The following is an 18219-nucleotide window of genomic DNA, read 5'->3' as shown; positions in this document are numbered from 1 at the left end:
TATCATTAAATTGACTGACATTAAATTTGTGACCTTTTATAACTCTCAGATCCTGAAGTACTTCTACTTAGCCAGGTATTCCTCATTTACTTGATCTTTTCCTTCTGTGTGTAGTAATTTCCATTGGTTGTTATCAAATTTCACCCTCACTGTTTCTCAAGTGTTGAGATGAATTTGACTTTTTTTACCTGGTCTTTGAAAGTGTTTACACCCTTTCCAACCTTATGTCATAAGGATATTCTACAAGCATACTGCAAATTCTTCTGCTCAAAACAATAAATAATAAAATATAGTAATAGTATAGTATAGGACAGTATAGCAATATACATAGTATACTAATAGAAATAAAGTAATATATTTGCTAAATCAAACATATTTGCACCTACATGTCCTGCTGATCTGGTGACAACATATTTGTAACTATGCTCAGAGTGTTATTTTTTAGGAAGTTGGACAATAATGTGCACAACTAGCGATTCAGTTCCAGATTTTTGTAATTTACACCTAATTTACCCTAATTCTGTCCTAATTTATACCAAATAATTAAAACTCTGGGGTGAACACTTTGGACAAGCTTGTTCTCAGGCCATAAAAGTGCAGAAATTACCCTATTCACCTACTTATGAGCAAGATAGATGTATATGTATATGTATATGTATATGTATATGTATATGTATATGTATATGTATATGTATATGTATATGTATATGTATATCTATATCTATATCTATATCTATATCTATATCTATATCTATATCTATATCTATATCTATATATCTATATCTATATCTATGTATATATACATATATGCATACACACACACACACACACACACACACACACACATATATATATATATATATATATATTTATATATATAGACACATTTATTCTTTGCCCAGCATCTGCCTCATCCACCAGGTGAAGGAAAGATGCTGTGCCATTTAAATAGGTGTGGCCATGACCAAAGAGCCTTCCCTAGTCCCCTACTCTCTCCTTTTCTCTCAGCACAACAGAAGCGTTCCTGGTGCCTGCCTCAGGTGCAGTGCCTCTCTCTTTATCCATTTGATACCAAGATAATAAGACTTCTAAGTAATTCAAGAGATTTCCATTGAAAATACTTAGCTTTATTACTACCATTATTGTGATTGCCCATGGAGTATATCAGGGCACCGGTGTGCTAAGCAGTTTAAAAACACCAAACAAACAACAAAAAAAAGACTGATTTTCTTTTCCAGCTTAAGTATTAATTTCTAATCTTTTACCGTTTTCTTCATGGCTACACGTTCAGCAGACTCTCGGATCGCAACTTTCCTTGATTTTTTTTCATGATGTTCCTCTTCAGAAGTTGTCTTGGCCACCTTGCTGACACTAACTCCTTCCCCTGTGGCAAAAAGGTTCCTCTTGGCAACATATGCAGCACTTTCTTTAATTCTCTCTTCTTCGGTGTCTGTGATACCACTGATATTCACTGCTCTGAAAGAATTTTTTAAAAGCAGAATCCCATTGGAAAATGCTGATAATATGTTCCATTTCTACTTGCTAACAAATTAGCCACTCCAGTGGTCAACACTCTTCTGCTGCTACACTCTCATATGTATTCACAGCAGAAACATGGGAGGGATTCTGCAGAAAGAATGAGCATTTCACTGCCAAAAATCATGGGCATTTTCAGGGTCTCTTCCTCTAAATATGCCATACACATGTTCAGAACATTATCCTTCTGTGGCTTTTTATCTCCATCACTATAAAGATGAGTGTAAGGCATAACCACAGATCTTCAGGTATTAACTTACAGCTGCAGCGTTCATAACAACACTGCCAAAGGGGGAGTAGATGACTGTAGCTGTGAAATAATGTCCTCATTCATGATTTATAAACACAACCCCCCTGCCCCCCAATATAATTGTAGATAATAAAAAGTTCTCTTTGTTCATGGAAAATTCCATCCTATATTGCTTCCAGGAAGATAACTATGGATTTTCTTGAAGCTTCCTCTCCAGGCTTTATAGAGAGGTGAGACACAAAGAGCTCTCAGTGGGTGCAATCCTGTTTCCACTCTCACATGTGGAGGTACCCTTAAAGCCATACTGTTCTGGCACTGTCAGGACATTACAGCTGCTGTAGTATTGCATATGCAATGAGAGTTCCTTGACTTGAGAACAAGCATTAATATTGTCCTGCTGAATTTAGTTACTTTAAGGGACCATTAGCACACAGAGAACAAATTCTGTTTAAGTTGTCACTAAGTGCCATCTTGCAAGCACTACAGAAACATCACCCGTGTTTCTAGAGTGCCTCTCTTTTATCATAAAACACTACTACTACTACAAAGCAAAAAAATAGAAGGAAGATTTTTTCTGTTTTCATTAATATTGTCAATATCATGCATTCAATAGCACATCTCAATACTCAAAAATTATGAATTTAAGCTCAGAATTAAGTGTCCAGCCCCTTATCTGTGAAGTCAATTCAGTGAGACACAAGACAGCCAAGCAGTGGGATGTACTGTAAACTTAATTACAGTTAACAGTGCTGAAAAGACTAAAAATCTTACTTAACAACATAGAGCTTTGACCACCCTCAAACTCAACTTCCTGTATTTCAGCCTGCTTTAAGAGGATGATTCTTAAAGAAATCAGTGCAATGATAGATTCCCTCTACTTTGGCAGATCAGTATCATTAATATGAATCATCAGTATCATTGATATGAATATAGCTATTTACAGTCATTTTAAATGAATCCATGGCATTTTTCTTCAAAGGGAAACTAATACTCTTTCCTCCTTAATTACAGCAGTTAAGATCTCAGCAGCTTCACAGTATGGACTTGTTTCTCAAGGCATTAAGCATCTTTTGGGAGCTCATGAATACCCTCTGACTAAAATAGAACCCATCCTAGTCATCTGCAGTTGTAATCCCCAGATGCTTTTGATCAACAGTATTAAATATTTAGATTTTCTAATAATTTCTCCCTGTTATAATCTTCCCAGATCAAAGAGAAACATGTTCCCTGAAATGCCAAATGCACTAAACCAGCAAACCATACCATTTAAGAGTTGATTTTACAGTCAAGTCTCAAGGGTTTCAGTAGAGAATTGTTTTCAAACAGATACAACCAGATCCAACCCCAAATGGCAAAGGCAAAATATAGTTTTAAGGGTATCTGCCAGCTACAGTCCTTTGGCATAGGCTTACTAGTGATTGTAAATAATTCCATGAGCTACATTCAGAAACTTCAGCACTTATGGCATTACATCAAGCTCTGGGTGTTTTACTGTCTAAAATACTGTCTGGCTGTCCACAATCTTCTCTTGCAAGGATTAGCTCAGGTGTTTAAAAGGATCAGTTGCAAAGTGAATAATCTGAGCAAAGTATTTTTTCTACAGCAGAACCTGAGTGTTCTGAAGTAGAACTAAAAAATGGAAATGGTGACACATCGGTCACCCAATGGTGAAGGTCACCCAACAAACCCACAGAGATATGACCTTTATAAATAACTGTTCCTTTTAACAGCTCTCTGCCCATGGGAAACAACACATCAATTTAACTGGGGAATTTGGGAATGACATATAGCATACACATGGTTCAATGGGCTTCAGCTGTTATCTTCCAAACAAAAATAAATATCTGACGGGAATGTGGCATGCAACTTCCACAGTCTTGGCATGTGGTCATGAGCATGATGCCAATAGTGAAAAGCCTAAACCAGATACCATTTCATGCCATGTTGAGCTGAGCATTCAACAGTCATCATATGCTCTTTTTAATTAATTTTAAAAAATTTATAAAAATAAATCATAAACAAAATGAAAACTTTTTGGATCATTTCAGTGGCAGAAAAGCACACACAACTTTCTGAATTGCCATAAGCAAAAAGTATGGTTAACACCAAAAATAGGAAAAAAAAAAAAGAAAAGAAAAAAGATAAAACCAAACCAAACAAAAAAACCCCAATGATGTAAGAATCTGACAGTACCTTTTAATGTAGGTCCCAAATAGAGGCCCAAAATATTTTACAGACACAAATAAATGAAGCTCCACACCATCACATTGAGTTAGATATTACTGTATGCATTAAAAAATAAAATAAATTATTTCTTAATATTTGTTAAGATGTTAACATGATGTGCTAAGATCACAGAGGCCTGTAAAAAAGCAAAGTACTAATCAACAGTTGTGTTTTTCAACTATTGCCCAATACTATAAATTTTACTTGTGTAGACTCAAGATACAATAAAAAGGGAGGATATTTGTGCTTGAGGGCATGGGAGACAGATGACGGTGAGCTGCAAATCTGCTACACAAATATAAACACTGGCTGAGATGCAAAAGTAGTGAGAAGCCTTGAGAATATGTTGTCTCAAGTTTTGCATGAGCCTGTCACATTTTTATCTGTTTCTATCACGGAAGATACAGATGAAACTCCAAAGCAAATTTTAAAAGAGGCAGCAGTATGTTTCTTAATGTTGGTTGGATCGAAGAACACTGAAACCAACACAGGAATGTACAAGGTGTGAGAAAAAATTACTCTGAGATAGTGGGAGGGAGTTAATAAAAACCAAAACTACTGCTCTCATTACAAAAGCTTCACAAATGCTCAAAAGGCGAGAGCAATAACACCTCCACCGACAAGCTGGAACTAAGTTCATGTGAAACCACAAGTTTGGATATAAAGCAGAAGTTCCATTGGGTGTTGATTAGACAGAAAAGAACTGGCTTCCGGAAAAAACTTGGAAATGTCCCTTGAGAAATGATCTGCTGCAGAGGAAAGACAAGTTGAAGGGAGGTTTCTGTTTAACTGCAGATGGGCAAGAAGTTTTTTCCTGGCCTCTAACCAGTAACCAGTTTTTTCCACTACACCCCAGTCTGTATTAATCTGAACAAGTGACTATGCTGGAACTGCTGGAGACTCCTACTGAAATCAACATGCCATACCCCAAAAAGGGCAGGGGAGCATCTTTGCTGATGTTGGTTCTGGCTTTCACATAAAGTTCACATTCAGCTTTACTGAGAACACTGCTGCAGTAAGATGTATTACATCAGTAGTAACCGTGCAATAAATACCACCAGCATATGAGATCAGTACGAATCATTACAATGGATTTGAGAAAGCATTTGGTTTTATTCCAGGTTTTCCCTGTGCCAGGACAAGACATTAGCACTTTGTTTCACTGTTTCTATGTTTAATGCTTGGTAAGACATATTTGATTAGAGAACAAGTCTTCAAACCAAAAGAATAAGCTAAATAATTTGGACAACGTGCTTGTCAGGTTCCCAGTAGGGTTCTAATTATATTTTCATTTCATAGAAAGTGGGCCTGACAATGTGTTTAAAACAAAGTCCAGACACATAGGTTCATTTATCCTGGCTCTGGATGAACAGTGTCCAATTTTCTGCCAGTCAGTTGATTTCTCTTTGTCTTTTTATCACTTGTGTGAAGTGCAAACTATCACCATAAGATCTATATGTGTAAAGACAGATTAATGTATTTGTTATTTTATAATTTGTTAATAAAATGTCAGAAATAAGATACTGAACAAAATGAAAATGAACATACCGTCCTGTGAATATGGGCACTGAGTAGTCTAAGGCTTCATTCTCTTTGTCTTCTGATACCAAACTCTGTTTTGCTCTCTTTGCTTTGGGACTCATCTTATAGGATTGATCTTCTATCATTAGGTTGGAATTTTTCAGTCTGAAATAAAAAAATTACATTGTTAAAATCAGGAAAAAAGCTGTTAAGAAGCACTCAAAATACAATTAAAGTAATAAAATTTTTTGCTGCAGTGTTTTGTAATCAAGAATTTGTAATTTTTAATAGCCATAGTTTTGGAGTTACTAAACACATAATTTGTGCACTTTTAACAATCTCATCATTACAAACATACCACTTATGCCCCTTGATATTACATCTAAATAGAGTAAACAATATACCTGGCAGCAATGTACTTTTAATAGCTTTTGGTTTGGGACTTGGGAAGATCATTTAAGTCTCTCTACAGAAATTGTAGGGCACTGCATTGCTCAGAAAGCAATGTTGCCATTCCCACTGCTGTCCTACACTGTTCCAATGCATTGGGAGAGAAGAGTTGAGTGAAGTAGCACCATCTGAGATAGCACAGATAAATTGAAGATGACTGAAAAGGAGAAACAGCTTCCTCTCATCCTCACCAGCCTGGGGGGGATTCTGAAGAGCACGAAGCATATTTAAGGCAATCATTTTAGGTTAATTTTTTCAATAGTTACAAATTGTGTAAACAAAGCTCGAAACACCTGGTCCTCCTTTGCTAAAGCAACACATCTCTAATTCCCATACCTATGGAATATGCTAATTATTTTTCAGCCTTTTATAAATCCCCAAAGTGTCTATTCACCTGTCTTGCAGCATCACCATAGAAAATCACACATGAGTCTCCTTCTGGTCTGGGGATTTGTCTACACAGTATGAGCTCCCTGCTTACATGTGCAGATACAGGAGCAGAATGATGGTTTCTCAGCAAGGTTTGTTAGCCCTGACATGTGCCTTTGTCAGGGATAACCTGCTTCCCACACCCCGGATTGCTTACACTGGTGTCTCTACACAGCACTCTGTACACATATATCAAAACCCATGCTAAGGCTGGGCCCCTGGGAATGTTACACATGCATAATGTAATATAATATTATATCCTTGGGCTAATGTTTTCCTTAGGCTGTATCCCTGCAAAAGTACCACCACCAACACACTTAGTTTCCAAAATACGTGCTAGTAATCTATCCACTGAGACTGTGTGTGAGATGACACAGGTCCACTTTCATTCTCCCATCTTTCCTTCTTTCATTTCTTTGTGTCCATCCTTTTTCCCAGGCTGCATTCTCTCCCTACCCAGTTCCTGTTAAATCAGTCTCCCAATCTCTGTCTCTCTTGCTGTTTTTCTTAATGTAGTTCCTCTGTGCTCCCCAGGTGCCACCATCACCGAGCCTACAGCACTGCTGCCAAGAAATGCTCAGTACAGGAGGTAAAAGCAACCATGCACTGCTTCTCCTTCCTTCCTCCTCTCCCTGTAACCTGGTTTCCATGCAAAAGAAGGCACAGCTGGTGAGGGACTGTGGCACACACCACAGGACTGGGGCCAAGGGTTTCCCATGTCAGGCAGCACTGGGTCAGCCAAGGCACAGACCACATCTACAGGAGAGAGATGCTGTGGGCTCTGGGGTTTGACACCAGGCACTGCCCAGGACAGAGTACAAGAGGGGCAGATCCAGCTTTAGGGACAGAGATCCAAGCAGAAAACGTTTGGGAACAGTCCAAGTGGAGTAAAATAAAAAGGAAGAGAGACATTGAAACCAGGTGTGCAATGGCCTTACTCCTGGGTTTGACAATGATATGGTGCAATCACTATGGCAAACCACAAATGCACTGGCAGAACTCATCAAATAAGTGATAAGAAACATCAAAGGCAAGCTATTTTCATTATTTTTCTTAATTGAAATAGAGTCTGTAAGGAGCTTCAGATCTTTACTTAGCAGGTGACTTTTATTCCTGTCCTATTTAAAAATGGGTCAAACCTGGAGTTCTGACTCTGACAGACACTAGATTTCCTCAGAGCTTTAAGCTGAACCTGTTAGGAGGCCACTAGATTCCTGGTTGTTTCTAGATCAAGAAGGATCACATTACCAATTGAACTTAAGTTAAAATGTCTAGAAGTTTCTATTTTCATAAATGTAGTTTAAATTTTTAGGTGAAAATTTCAGCTCAGGCATTTACAGTTAAATCCAGACCAACACATTATTCCTAAAAGAGAGTTTGATTTTGCAGTCAGTTTAGTTGTTATTTAGGGTCCAGATTACACACTCATGCAGGGAATTAATGGGAAGCATATACAGCAGTCCCCATCACTCCTTGCTAGGCATTTTGTTGAGATCTTTCCTGTATGAGGGTTTACTATCTTCCATTTCTATCTCTCTAAAGTTATTTGAAAAGACAAGAATAAATTGCTATATGTTCTGTTTGTTTGGAGGCTGTTTTTATACTCAAACACTCCAAGTTTTTGAAGTTGAATATCTCACCTTCATGACCATACCAGAGCACCCAGCTGGTGTTTTCAGAGGGATACCCAGAGTCACTCCAAAATGCTCTTTAGAATTGCACTGCATAAACCAAGAGATTAGATTAATAAATTTGAAGCACCAGAAAATGTTTCTCCTTTCTGAATTCTATAATTTGCTTCTGTTCTGGCAGAGCTAGATGCAGGCTAGTAGAAACACATATTCTAATGGAGGTCTTTGCTTGAGAAAATAGGTTAAACACTATTCTATCATAAGGTTTATTCCCCTGTTTTACTGTGTTTTTACTATTTCTTCCTGTGCAACGCAAAAATAAAATCCTGCCTAAAACCATTATTTAGGTGGCCCAAAAGAGGGCTCTGTTTCTTGAACCAGATTCTGAAATCTTGCCCTTTATTTTAAAATGCTCCAACCTTTTACCTGATATGTGGAACAGAATCTCCCCAGAGGAGCAAGAGCAGGGTATCATGCTCTCTAGTTTCATAGGGAGGAACAGTACCATGACCTTTTAACATCTTTCAGCCTCATTTGATATGCCCAGCTAGCATATGTATATTTTTTTCCAGGTCAGATATTATCTGTACTGTCTTATCAAGGTTGCTGACCTAAGCCTACTGTCCTTACTTCAGGGTGGTTTTCAGCATGTTAAAATATCAATGGCAGCATTTTTCTAGTTTTTCATTAGAGCCACTGAGTTGTAAAAGGCACAGGCATTGTTCTGTAGAGATGCTATTAACTTTTCCCTCTAGCCTAACAGAGGAACTAAAGAAAACACTGTGCAAGGTGTCTGCAGCTCACAGATTCTTTGGTCTGTTTTGATGTCTTACTCTCAGACAGAGAATATATTGGCACTGCCCTTGTTTCTGTGCCTGAAGGGACAGGTTTCCCACACTGCCCAAAGAATGTCTGCACTTATTGGATGTAGAAATGTGTTCTGGAAGCAGACCACAACACCCTATTCTTCAGTTATTTTACTCCTGCATGAAAAGGCACATATAAGATCTTTTACACCTCTTCAAAATCATGTAACTCATCCTATGCAGAAAGAGATGATGTTATACACAATAGTTGCACCAGCTGTATCTGCTGGAGAAGCTCCATTAGCCATGAGGCCTTGTCCAGGCTCTCTTTTTAGAAGCTGTTGCTTTCCCAATATGCAGTATTAATTTTAACTTACAGTAAACAGGAGATCGTGGATTGGCAAACCCAGTTACAGGAAAGGAAAGGGAGAAAAAATGTGTTCAGAAAAGAACTCTTTAAATTCAGCCTCTGAAAATGAGAAATGCTCTCTGGTGACTATATAAATTTTAAATTGCTGACAGGTTTGTCACAAACCCAGGCAATATTGCTGGCAATATTCCCTAACACAGCTTCCACAAACATTTTAGTTGAAGGGGAATTGCTTCCACAGAGCAGGTCTCATTAAAACAATTTCCATGCTTGGGTATAACATCTGGAAGCCAGCTTCTTAACCCTCACCTACAATAAACCAAAGGATGAGCAGTGCCAAGATCATGGTCTTCTCATGTTTCTGGTAGTGCATTATTTACTCAGCCTTGTCCCGATCCTGGCTACAAAGTTGTTCAGAAGAGCATTGGCACTCACTGCCAGCATAATTAATTGCAAGTTAGAAAGGCATCTCTCCTCTCTTTGGTACACCTGAACTACACCACGTCTTCTCTGCTGTTTCACCTCACCTGCAAAATACACACCAATGCCTGAGCCACATCAGTAACTTCTGCTTCCCCTCTAAGCAGGTGAATGACCCTATTGGTGGCAGATAATCTGTCTGTGACACAATGGGATTATCTGATACTGCTAGACAGGAGAATAACACATGGAAAACAGTGAAAGTTTGAGCAAAGGCAAATCACTGAGCTTCCACAAAAAAAAGAGTTAAATGAGTTTAATCCAGCAGTCTTGTTTGATAGACGTGTAGTGCTATAAGCAGCTCTGGCAGATCTGACTCAAAGCTTCTCAGAAGCACAGGGAGGATAGAGCACTGCTGTGGAAGAAGTTTTTCACACAGGAGCCAGCCTGCCCATGCTGGCAGTCCCCAAGGATTGTATGGGGAACAGGATGGGCTGGCCACACCATCAGCTTGTGGGAGACATACATCCCTCACCTGCACAAAGCCTTGAGGGAAGCAGCACGTGCCACTTTTCCTGACTCTGCTGAAGCCAGAGAAGAAGTCCTTGGCTAGAGACAGCCCCACGAGCTGGTGGGGAGGGCTGGGTGTGAAGATGCAACATCTGCATGGTGAGATGCCCTTTCTTTTTGGAGCCCAGAGGTTTGCACCTTTAGCCAACTGCAACCAGCAGAGCTGCAAGCTTCCATACTTGCTCTTGATTTTACCATTTTCATTTCTCTCCTTGTACTTCCTCAGGCTGTTGTGGTATGAAGAAGACTTGAAATGTGGGAGACAGGCCACTTGCACATGGGAAATTTTTCGTCCTCCTGGAAAATCAAGCTATGGCTCCTTCAAACTGCCTGTGTTCACACTCTGGGAATGTTTTCCATTCAAGCAAGGCTTCTAGGGAACTGGGTTGGGTCAAGGTCTTGCAGGTTACCTAGTTCCTAGTCCTTCTCCACTGCTTTCCCCATGATAAATTCCTCACATAGCATTCTGTAGCATGTCAATACTGTTGTTTCATTAACAGTTTCCTGTACTGTGACTACAGAAAAAAATGAGACTTAAATTTTGCAAGAACAATAAATTTAACAGAAGTTACTTTAGATTAAAAAAATAAGTTACCTGAATAAAAACAGTATTTGAGTTTTCCTGCTGGGCTTAATGGTGTTTTTCTACAAAACTATATCCATTATGCATAAATGTATATTTGATGATGATATTCTCTGATATCAAATCATCAGTTGTTAGCTGAAAAATTTTGTCTGGATTTGGATTTGTGTGTCCATTCTGGTTTCAAGCAAACACTACTGTTCAGGTCATTTAGACACAGCATTGCAATTCAAGGCCTTTTCTACTTCTAGAAAACTGGAAGATTTGGAAGACTCTTTTTAATTTTTCCTACACATTTTTTTCATATAGATGAAAACAGAAAGTCTTTGATTTTCCTAATTTATTTGACTAACACTTGTTGTTTCCACGTTACCCCTGGAAGTATTTTGGGTTATCTGGGAAAGAGTGCAAATTTGGCAAGAATTCCTTCAAATTTGAATTACATTTAACTGTAGAATTGCATTATATTTTCTGCTTTGCCTCTTGAAAATTGCAGAAATATGGACTGAACAAAAGCAAGAAATACCAACATAGAGGCTATATTAAACATAAATCCAAGTTAAATACTGAGATTTTAATTCAGAATTATTGTCTCCTGTGCCAATTAAGTTTTGTGTAAGAGAGCTCGGAATCACGTGTATCTAATCTCCAGAGTCCTTGTCTTAGCTAGCAACAATGAATTTCTCAAACCTCCAATACCATGACAGGATCAGAGAAATTAAGACATTGCAGCTGAGATATTCTTATCTCTGAACAATCTATTGGCAAGTCGTGTACTACAGAGTATTATATACGCAAATTGCAACTTTAAGCCAAAAACTTTAATCTCAAGCAAAACCTCAGGAAACCTGGGAATTTTTTAAGTTCTCTCTCAACTAAGCAATTTAATTTCCTTCAATATTACACTGTTGACATTAGACTTCTTAATGAGAACACACAAATTTCAGAAGAAACTCATGTAGCAGTTGAAGTGCTTGCAAGCAGGACTCAGAAACAGGTTTTTTTAACAATTATTTTTTACAACTTGAAGGTCTTTTTTTATAGAAACCTTTTCTTCAAGAAAAGGGAAGCTTTGGGTTAGGGTCAGCAACAGAGTGCAGGCACAGCTGCATTGCTGCCGAAACTTGGCATATCTTCCCCTACCCAGCTCCATTTGGAAGCATAACCCTCAGTCCCACCACCTCCAGTTTGCTTCCCTTCACCAGCAGATTACAAATGAAATTAACACTGCTTTACTCAGTGCTTAATTATCTACACAAATGAAATAGTTTCAACAGCAAAACCTGGATACAGTCCAGCCTATGACACTCAGCTATAGAATCACAGAATCACTAAGACCTGTAAGACCATCAGGTTCAATCAGTAACCCAGCACTGCCAAGCCCATCCTTAAACCATGTCCTTAAGTGCATCATCCACACATTTTTTGAACACTTCCAAGAATGATGATTCCACCATTTCCCTGCTCAGCCTATTCCAATACCTGACCACCTTCTCAGTGAAGAAATGTTTTCTAATATCCAATCTAAACCTCTCCTAGTGCAACCTGAGGACATTTCCTCTCATCCCGTCTCGTTACCTGTGAGAAGAGACCAACCCCTGCCTGGTTACACTCTCAGATAGTTGTAGAGAGTGATAAGGCCTTCACCAAGCATCCTTTTCTCCAGGCTAAACAACCATAATTCCTTCAGCTGCTCCTGGTAAGACTTGTGCTCCAGAACCTTCATCAGCTTTGTTGCCCCTCTTTGGACACATTCCAGCAACTCAATGTCTTTCTTGTAGTAAGGAGTTAAGTAAAGCCATTCACCTGGGCTGTAACAGCCTGAGGTTCAAATTCTTGAACAAACTCTGGCAAATAGAGATTGGACCCTGAGCTTCTTGAAAGCCAAGTGAAGGCTGAAATCACAAAGTATTGTTTACTGTGGTACATGTAGTCTTTCTCGCTCTGGTTTTGGTCAAGATTTCACCATTATCCACAATCCTGGGAGGATATTCAGTTTACAAAATTTAAATTTTTTGGTGGACAAATTTTGATAAGTTCTGCTAATGGTACTCTTAATTTTACATTAATATAACAGAGAGCAGATGTTTTGAGCTATAATTTGTTGATTGTTTCCTCTATTGCTAACAGCTGCTCTAATCTTACTTTAATACTTCCCTAATTTCTGTAAATCTCTGAGATATATACATACAAATAATATGAGGCTATTATAAATATTCTACTAATGTTATTGCTTGAGCAATATTTATTATCTGAAATTTAAAAAAAAACATGAGAGCTGAGCATAACTACTCTTCTCATGTAAGGCGGACACTTCAGGTTATTTTTACTTTGGAAATAGTATGCCTGAAGCAATATACAGTGTGAAATTTTCAGTTTCTTGAATCACTCAGCACAAAAGTGAAACTATTAGGCCAAAGAAGAACATGTTTGCACACATCAACTCAAACCTGCATGAAGAACTCTGACTTCTTTTACTACTCTGACCTTGCCAGGTAAGGGACAGCCTCAGTCCAAAGCTATCTCAACTCCTCATATTAAATTCAGCTGTATTAATGTGGCTAAACAACTTGGAAGGAGGGGTAGCTCATGCCTAACCAGTTTGGAGTGTGAATATGTGACCATTCAGCCACACCAGCATTGACAGTGCTATTCTTATGACAGTCCAACCTTCACACATGGATTGGCCCAACAAACTAAGCTGACCACAGTCCTTCCCATTGCCAAAGCCAAGGGAAAACACCAGACCAGGAAAATACATTAACATCAAGTTATAGAGGAACTTTATAAGGATGAGGAGGCGAGTTTTGCCATTGTTTTCAATGGAAAGTGGTTGGGCATTTTGCTACCAGAATGCTGTTTTGAAGGCGGATTTACTTACCCAATGCTGTAGGCTTCAGATCCCAGCCTGTAGGCAGCAGCCAGCTTGTTGATGGATTCAGATGCGTGGCTGTGGGCAGCTGAGCTGGTGCTGAGGGACTCAGAGTCAAGGCTGTAGGCAGCAGATCTCTTACTCTGCGCGGCAGAGTGGTCGTAGGCTGTGGATCCATAGCTGTAGGCTGCTGACTCGAGGTCATAGGCTGAAGAGCCATGGCTGTAAGCTGCTGAGGAGTCAAGGCTGAAGCCTGCTGCAGACGAGTGGCGGTAGGCTGCGGAGCCCCTGGCATAAGCTGCAGATCCTTGAGCATAGACGGCAGATTTGCTCTTTGTCTCCTTTTGGTACTGGCTCACGGTGGACGACAGCGCTTTGTGGCGGTACGCACGGTCATAGTGCTCGTGGTGTCTTTGGTAGAACGGTAATGACATCATGGGTGCCTTCAAATTTTGGGTTTCACTGCACTTTTCTGACGGTAAATAAACAGGACAAAGTCTGAAAAAGAACAGGGCAAACATTAGGGCTATTGTCAAGGAAACTCCTGAGTTAGCATACAAATAATGCCCAACTTCACACAAACTAACACTGAACTTGAAAAATCAACTGCAATGAATTTAGAGTTATCTTTTGATGTTGTGATTTAGACTTTCAGACAGGTTCATATTCAGGTTTCAAGATGCTCACATGTCACCTGTCATGGCCAGAAACCTTTGCACTGTTGTGTCTGTTCATTTGTAGTTGGCTCCCTGCTACTGCAAACTATTCAAGTTTTATGTGCTCACTTATTACTGCAAACTAATGAAACTCTGTATGCATGACTTCTTCAGAGATAGTATAAATAATTTTGTTCAATTACAATAGAGATAATGAAGTAATAAATTATTTTTAAAGGTATAAGCAAATCCAACAAGGCTGTAAAAGATGAAACAAAAATATATGAACATTTCATTTATTTTAGTAATCCAGTTTTCAGATTGAATTTAATGTTCCATTTAGTATTACAACAGTGAATTAAAACACTAAGATTGAGAAGGATGTAGGTTTTTCTCAAATGTGCATTACAGTGATTGTTTTGTATGTGGTACCAGGGTTCAATTTAAAAGGGCTTATTGTGCATTATACATTTACAGTTTAATCAGGGATCCAGTCTGTATGCAATAGGTAAAGTAATATCATGCTCCTCAGTCCAAATTCTTTTCTTTTAACCTAAAATATCACGTTCAAGATTGCCAAGACCCTTCCTCCAGATGATAGGCCCATTTAAGTTTAAATTTGCACATCATCGGTTGATGGTCTTGTAGTCACTTGTAGTGCAAGTTTTGATCGGGTGAGAAGTAGTTCCCCCCTCAAAATGGGATGAAAGTTGAGTGCAGAAAGATTTTCCCTTGTTGGTTTGTTTGTTTGATTGTTTTAAACCAGTCATTATTTTGCTTTTATATTTCGCTATTTTTATAACTGACTTTTTCTACTTTGACATGCAAGCTTGCCTCAAGTAATCCATACGATAACCTTTCTCTCTCTTTCTTTTAGGCTCACATGGCTACTAGAATTGTCTCTGAAAAGGTCCCTGCTTCGTAATAGAAATGAGCTACAATGAGGAAATATTAAGAACGATTTAAAACAGATCCAAAATCAATGCTGAGAGGTATTTGCTATTGTTTTTTAATATCAATCACAACAATAGGAAAATAGTTCACCTTCCTTTTTATGTTAATATTAATGAAAAATTATTTAATGTTTTGATATAAAATACACTTGCAGAACTGGAGAGCAATCTTCATGAAAATCTAGTTATTTGATTTGTGTTGTTCTGTGCAGGGCCAGGAGCTGGCCTTTGATGATCTCTGTGGGTCCCTTCCATCTCAGAATATTCTGTGATTCTGTGATTTTTCCCTGGTCTTTATGCTCCCTAGTTTTCAGTCCTTGGCTTTTCCTTTAGTATTTGGCTCTGATAGCAAGTCAACAAATATCAAACTATTCTCTTTGATAACTGCTGAGGTATTCACCCTAACCAAGGCAAATTATGAACCTCCTTCCCCCCAAAAAAACCCCAACAAACCAAACCCAAACCCAAAAAAACCCAAAAATAAAGAGGAAAACTTCCTTATATTTCAGGGATCTCACAAGGGAGATGCTCTTTGTAGGATAATTGAATTGATCATTTAGTTTCAGGAAGTCAACAAGGAAGAAACTAATTCTGAAACATTTTATGTAAAAGAAATTGCTGGTATCCTGACCCCAGTGAAACTGTGACTTCAAGCAGATGAGATTATGCATTTACTTCATTTTTATCTGAGGAAAAAGGAGAAATGGGAGTGTTAGCCTACTGGTCTCTGTGGCAAAAACTGATGTTCCTTTTTAACTCACTCTTAATGCTGGCTATTTTTTTCACGTCAGTCTAAAAGAATGCAATTATTCTGTCTAGCATCCTTGTTTCTAATGCCTGTCAGCATTTTGTGTTGTTACTTATTTTGCTTTGTTAGCTACTGGTAGTATGCAGTTCCTCTTAATTTCCTTGGTTTCAGAAGATTTTTTTCTTTGTTTTTCTTCATTGCCTTCCTCCTGCAGCTCTGCAGAGCTGGGTTTAGGACTTATAAGTCATTGTGATCACTGACTGGGAAGGTAAAGGCATACAGAAGAATATTGTCTTGCATGCTGAAAGGGAAGGAACATGAGAACATCCTGTTTTCCTTCTGCAGAGTACTATGGTTTGTCTTCACCAGCTTTATTTGAAGTGTTGGCTGGCTTCATCATTCATACAACAGCCACAGTGCTAACAGGCATTCAGCTCAGGCATTCCCACAGCCTTCCAGGCTTCAAAGTATGGAAAGTGATCCACAAGTATGAAGTACTGCATGTGTTGCCCATTAAGAAGTTAAATAAGGCATTTCATTTACATTTTGTCAGACCAAAAGAACAAGTTCAAATGTACAAAGGAAACATTTTTCTTCCAAAGATGAATAGTCTGTATCTCACTGTCCTCAGGAGCTAAATCTGTGATAGGAATAAGATAGCAGGGACAGTCAGCTCTTGTGGTCCAAATCAAAGACCCACACTGACTCACAGCACATAAAAGGAAACTTTCATAGATATTTTTTCACACTATGAGTTTTATTTATTATGTTTTATATATCCTCTGAAACATCATGGATTGCTCACAGGCCAGAATAAGTTAGTTACATTAGTCTGATGAGATACAGCAGTGTGATAGTATCGGAGATGACAGGTAACTCAGAAACTTCCAAGGACTTTGCTCCTATCTGGAGCACTGCCTGATTATCAGATTGACTCCCATCTCTTAAGTTTTATCTATGCTACCTGCACCCATTTAGTCTGTGTGCACTAACCAGCCCCCTTCAGTGTGAGGGCAACACTCCCTCTCAAGATCAGTCTAGCGCTTCAGAGCTTGGCCTGAAAATATTAGTAGCCATAGTTAGATGAATTTGCAGTTTTTGGAGTTATATTTTAGCAACTGTTGAACCGACTGTTTAAAATTACTACTAAGCAGACAGACAGTTCTGTACTTGTCCATAGTCCATAGCTACATATTAAAGGAAGTTCTTGTGCTGTTTATCAGTCTGTGTAATTCTTTAAAGATCTACTCCATCAATCAATGAAAGCAGTGAAATAGATTTAAAAAAAGAACTGCTGTAAGCAGAGAAAAGATAACATCCTATGCAACAAGAAAATATTTATTTAAACATTCTCTAAGAACACAGACTACGTGACAAACTCCTCTTGTACCTCAGTAGCCCATACTTTATTTGAGAGTACTGTGACAATATGCAAAGACGGCTGAGTGAAAATAAAAGAGCCCCTGCACTACTTTCCTTTAATTTCACAGCTGAGCCTTCAGATGTCTTCAACTGACATCCACAAATCCCTCAACTGCTGAGCTAAGAAGAATAAAGGGAGCTACTATCAACTTGGCATTACAGATTCAGATTAAAAATAATTGAACACATAAAACCTTCTGGCATTAAAAACCCACTTACCAGGATCCAAATGAATGGCAGCAAATGGAAGAGCTCCCAACCGGATGAATAGCACAAAAAATACAGCAACAATGAAGCCAGCAAAGAAAGAGGTAGTTAGGACGAGGGGTAAGGACTGGACTTCAAGGTCCAGAACAAAAATAATGCCTGCAGTCAGTGGAATGTCAGAGCCTCAGTCCAGACCTTTTATGGCCAGGGGGATGCTATAAATATAGCATCGAAGAGGGAGAGAGACAGAGACAGATACCGATACCCTGTACTATCTCTGTGCAAAGACATGGTGACGGCAGCTTCAAACTAAAGCAGATACGGGGTTCTCCCTTTAAAATATCCTCACTAAATTTTGCATAAAATCAGCATTCCACTTCAAAATTATTTCTAGGATTTTTCTTCCTTAGTTAAATCAGATTTAAGAGGAGAGAAAAAAAAATTGTGTCATGAACCAGAAAACCAGGAAAGACCAATTCTTGTATTGACCTTTGCTATGGTACAAGAATATGAGCATTTTATTGGTTCCTTTTTTTTAATACCAACGCACAGAACAAGTAATAGAAATA

At 38.5% G+C, this 18219-nt stretch overlaps 1 protein-coding gene across 6 annotated transcripts in view; it reads right to left on the bottom strand.

Annotated features, from left to right (window-relative positions):
* MYOM1 (myomesin 1) overlaps positions 1–17819 on the bottom strand; it is a 73534-nt gene extending 55715 nt beyond the window's left edge. For all 6 annotated transcript variants that reach the window (XM_058832220.1, XM_058832221.1, XM_058832223.1 and 3 more), the window contains exons 1-4: positions 17663–17819; positions 13674–14162; positions 5561–5698; positions 1266–1476 (exon numbers count right to left, since the gene is read on the bottom strand). In XM_058832220.1, the coding sequence (XP_058688203.1) occupies positions 1266–1476; positions 5561–5698; positions 13674–14101 (777 nt within the window). In that variant the 5' untranslated portion in view covers positions 14102–14162; positions 17663–17819. The remainder of the gene's footprint in view (positions 1–1265; positions 1477–5560; positions 5699–13673; positions 14163–17662) is intronic.
* Between the last annotated feature and the right edge of the window lie 400 nt (positions 17820–18219).

This window comes from Poecile atricapillus, chromosome 2 (genome assembly GCF_030490865.1).
Source record: "Poecile atricapillus isolate bPoeAtr1 chromosome 2, bPoeAtr1.hap1, whole genome shotgun sequence".
Lineage (NCBI taxonomy): Eukaryota > Metazoa > Chordata > Aves > Passeriformes > Paridae > Poecile > Poecile atricapillus.
The sequence above is the reverse complement of the archived record's forward strand: the minus strand, read 5'-3'. Positions and strand labels throughout refer to the sequence as shown.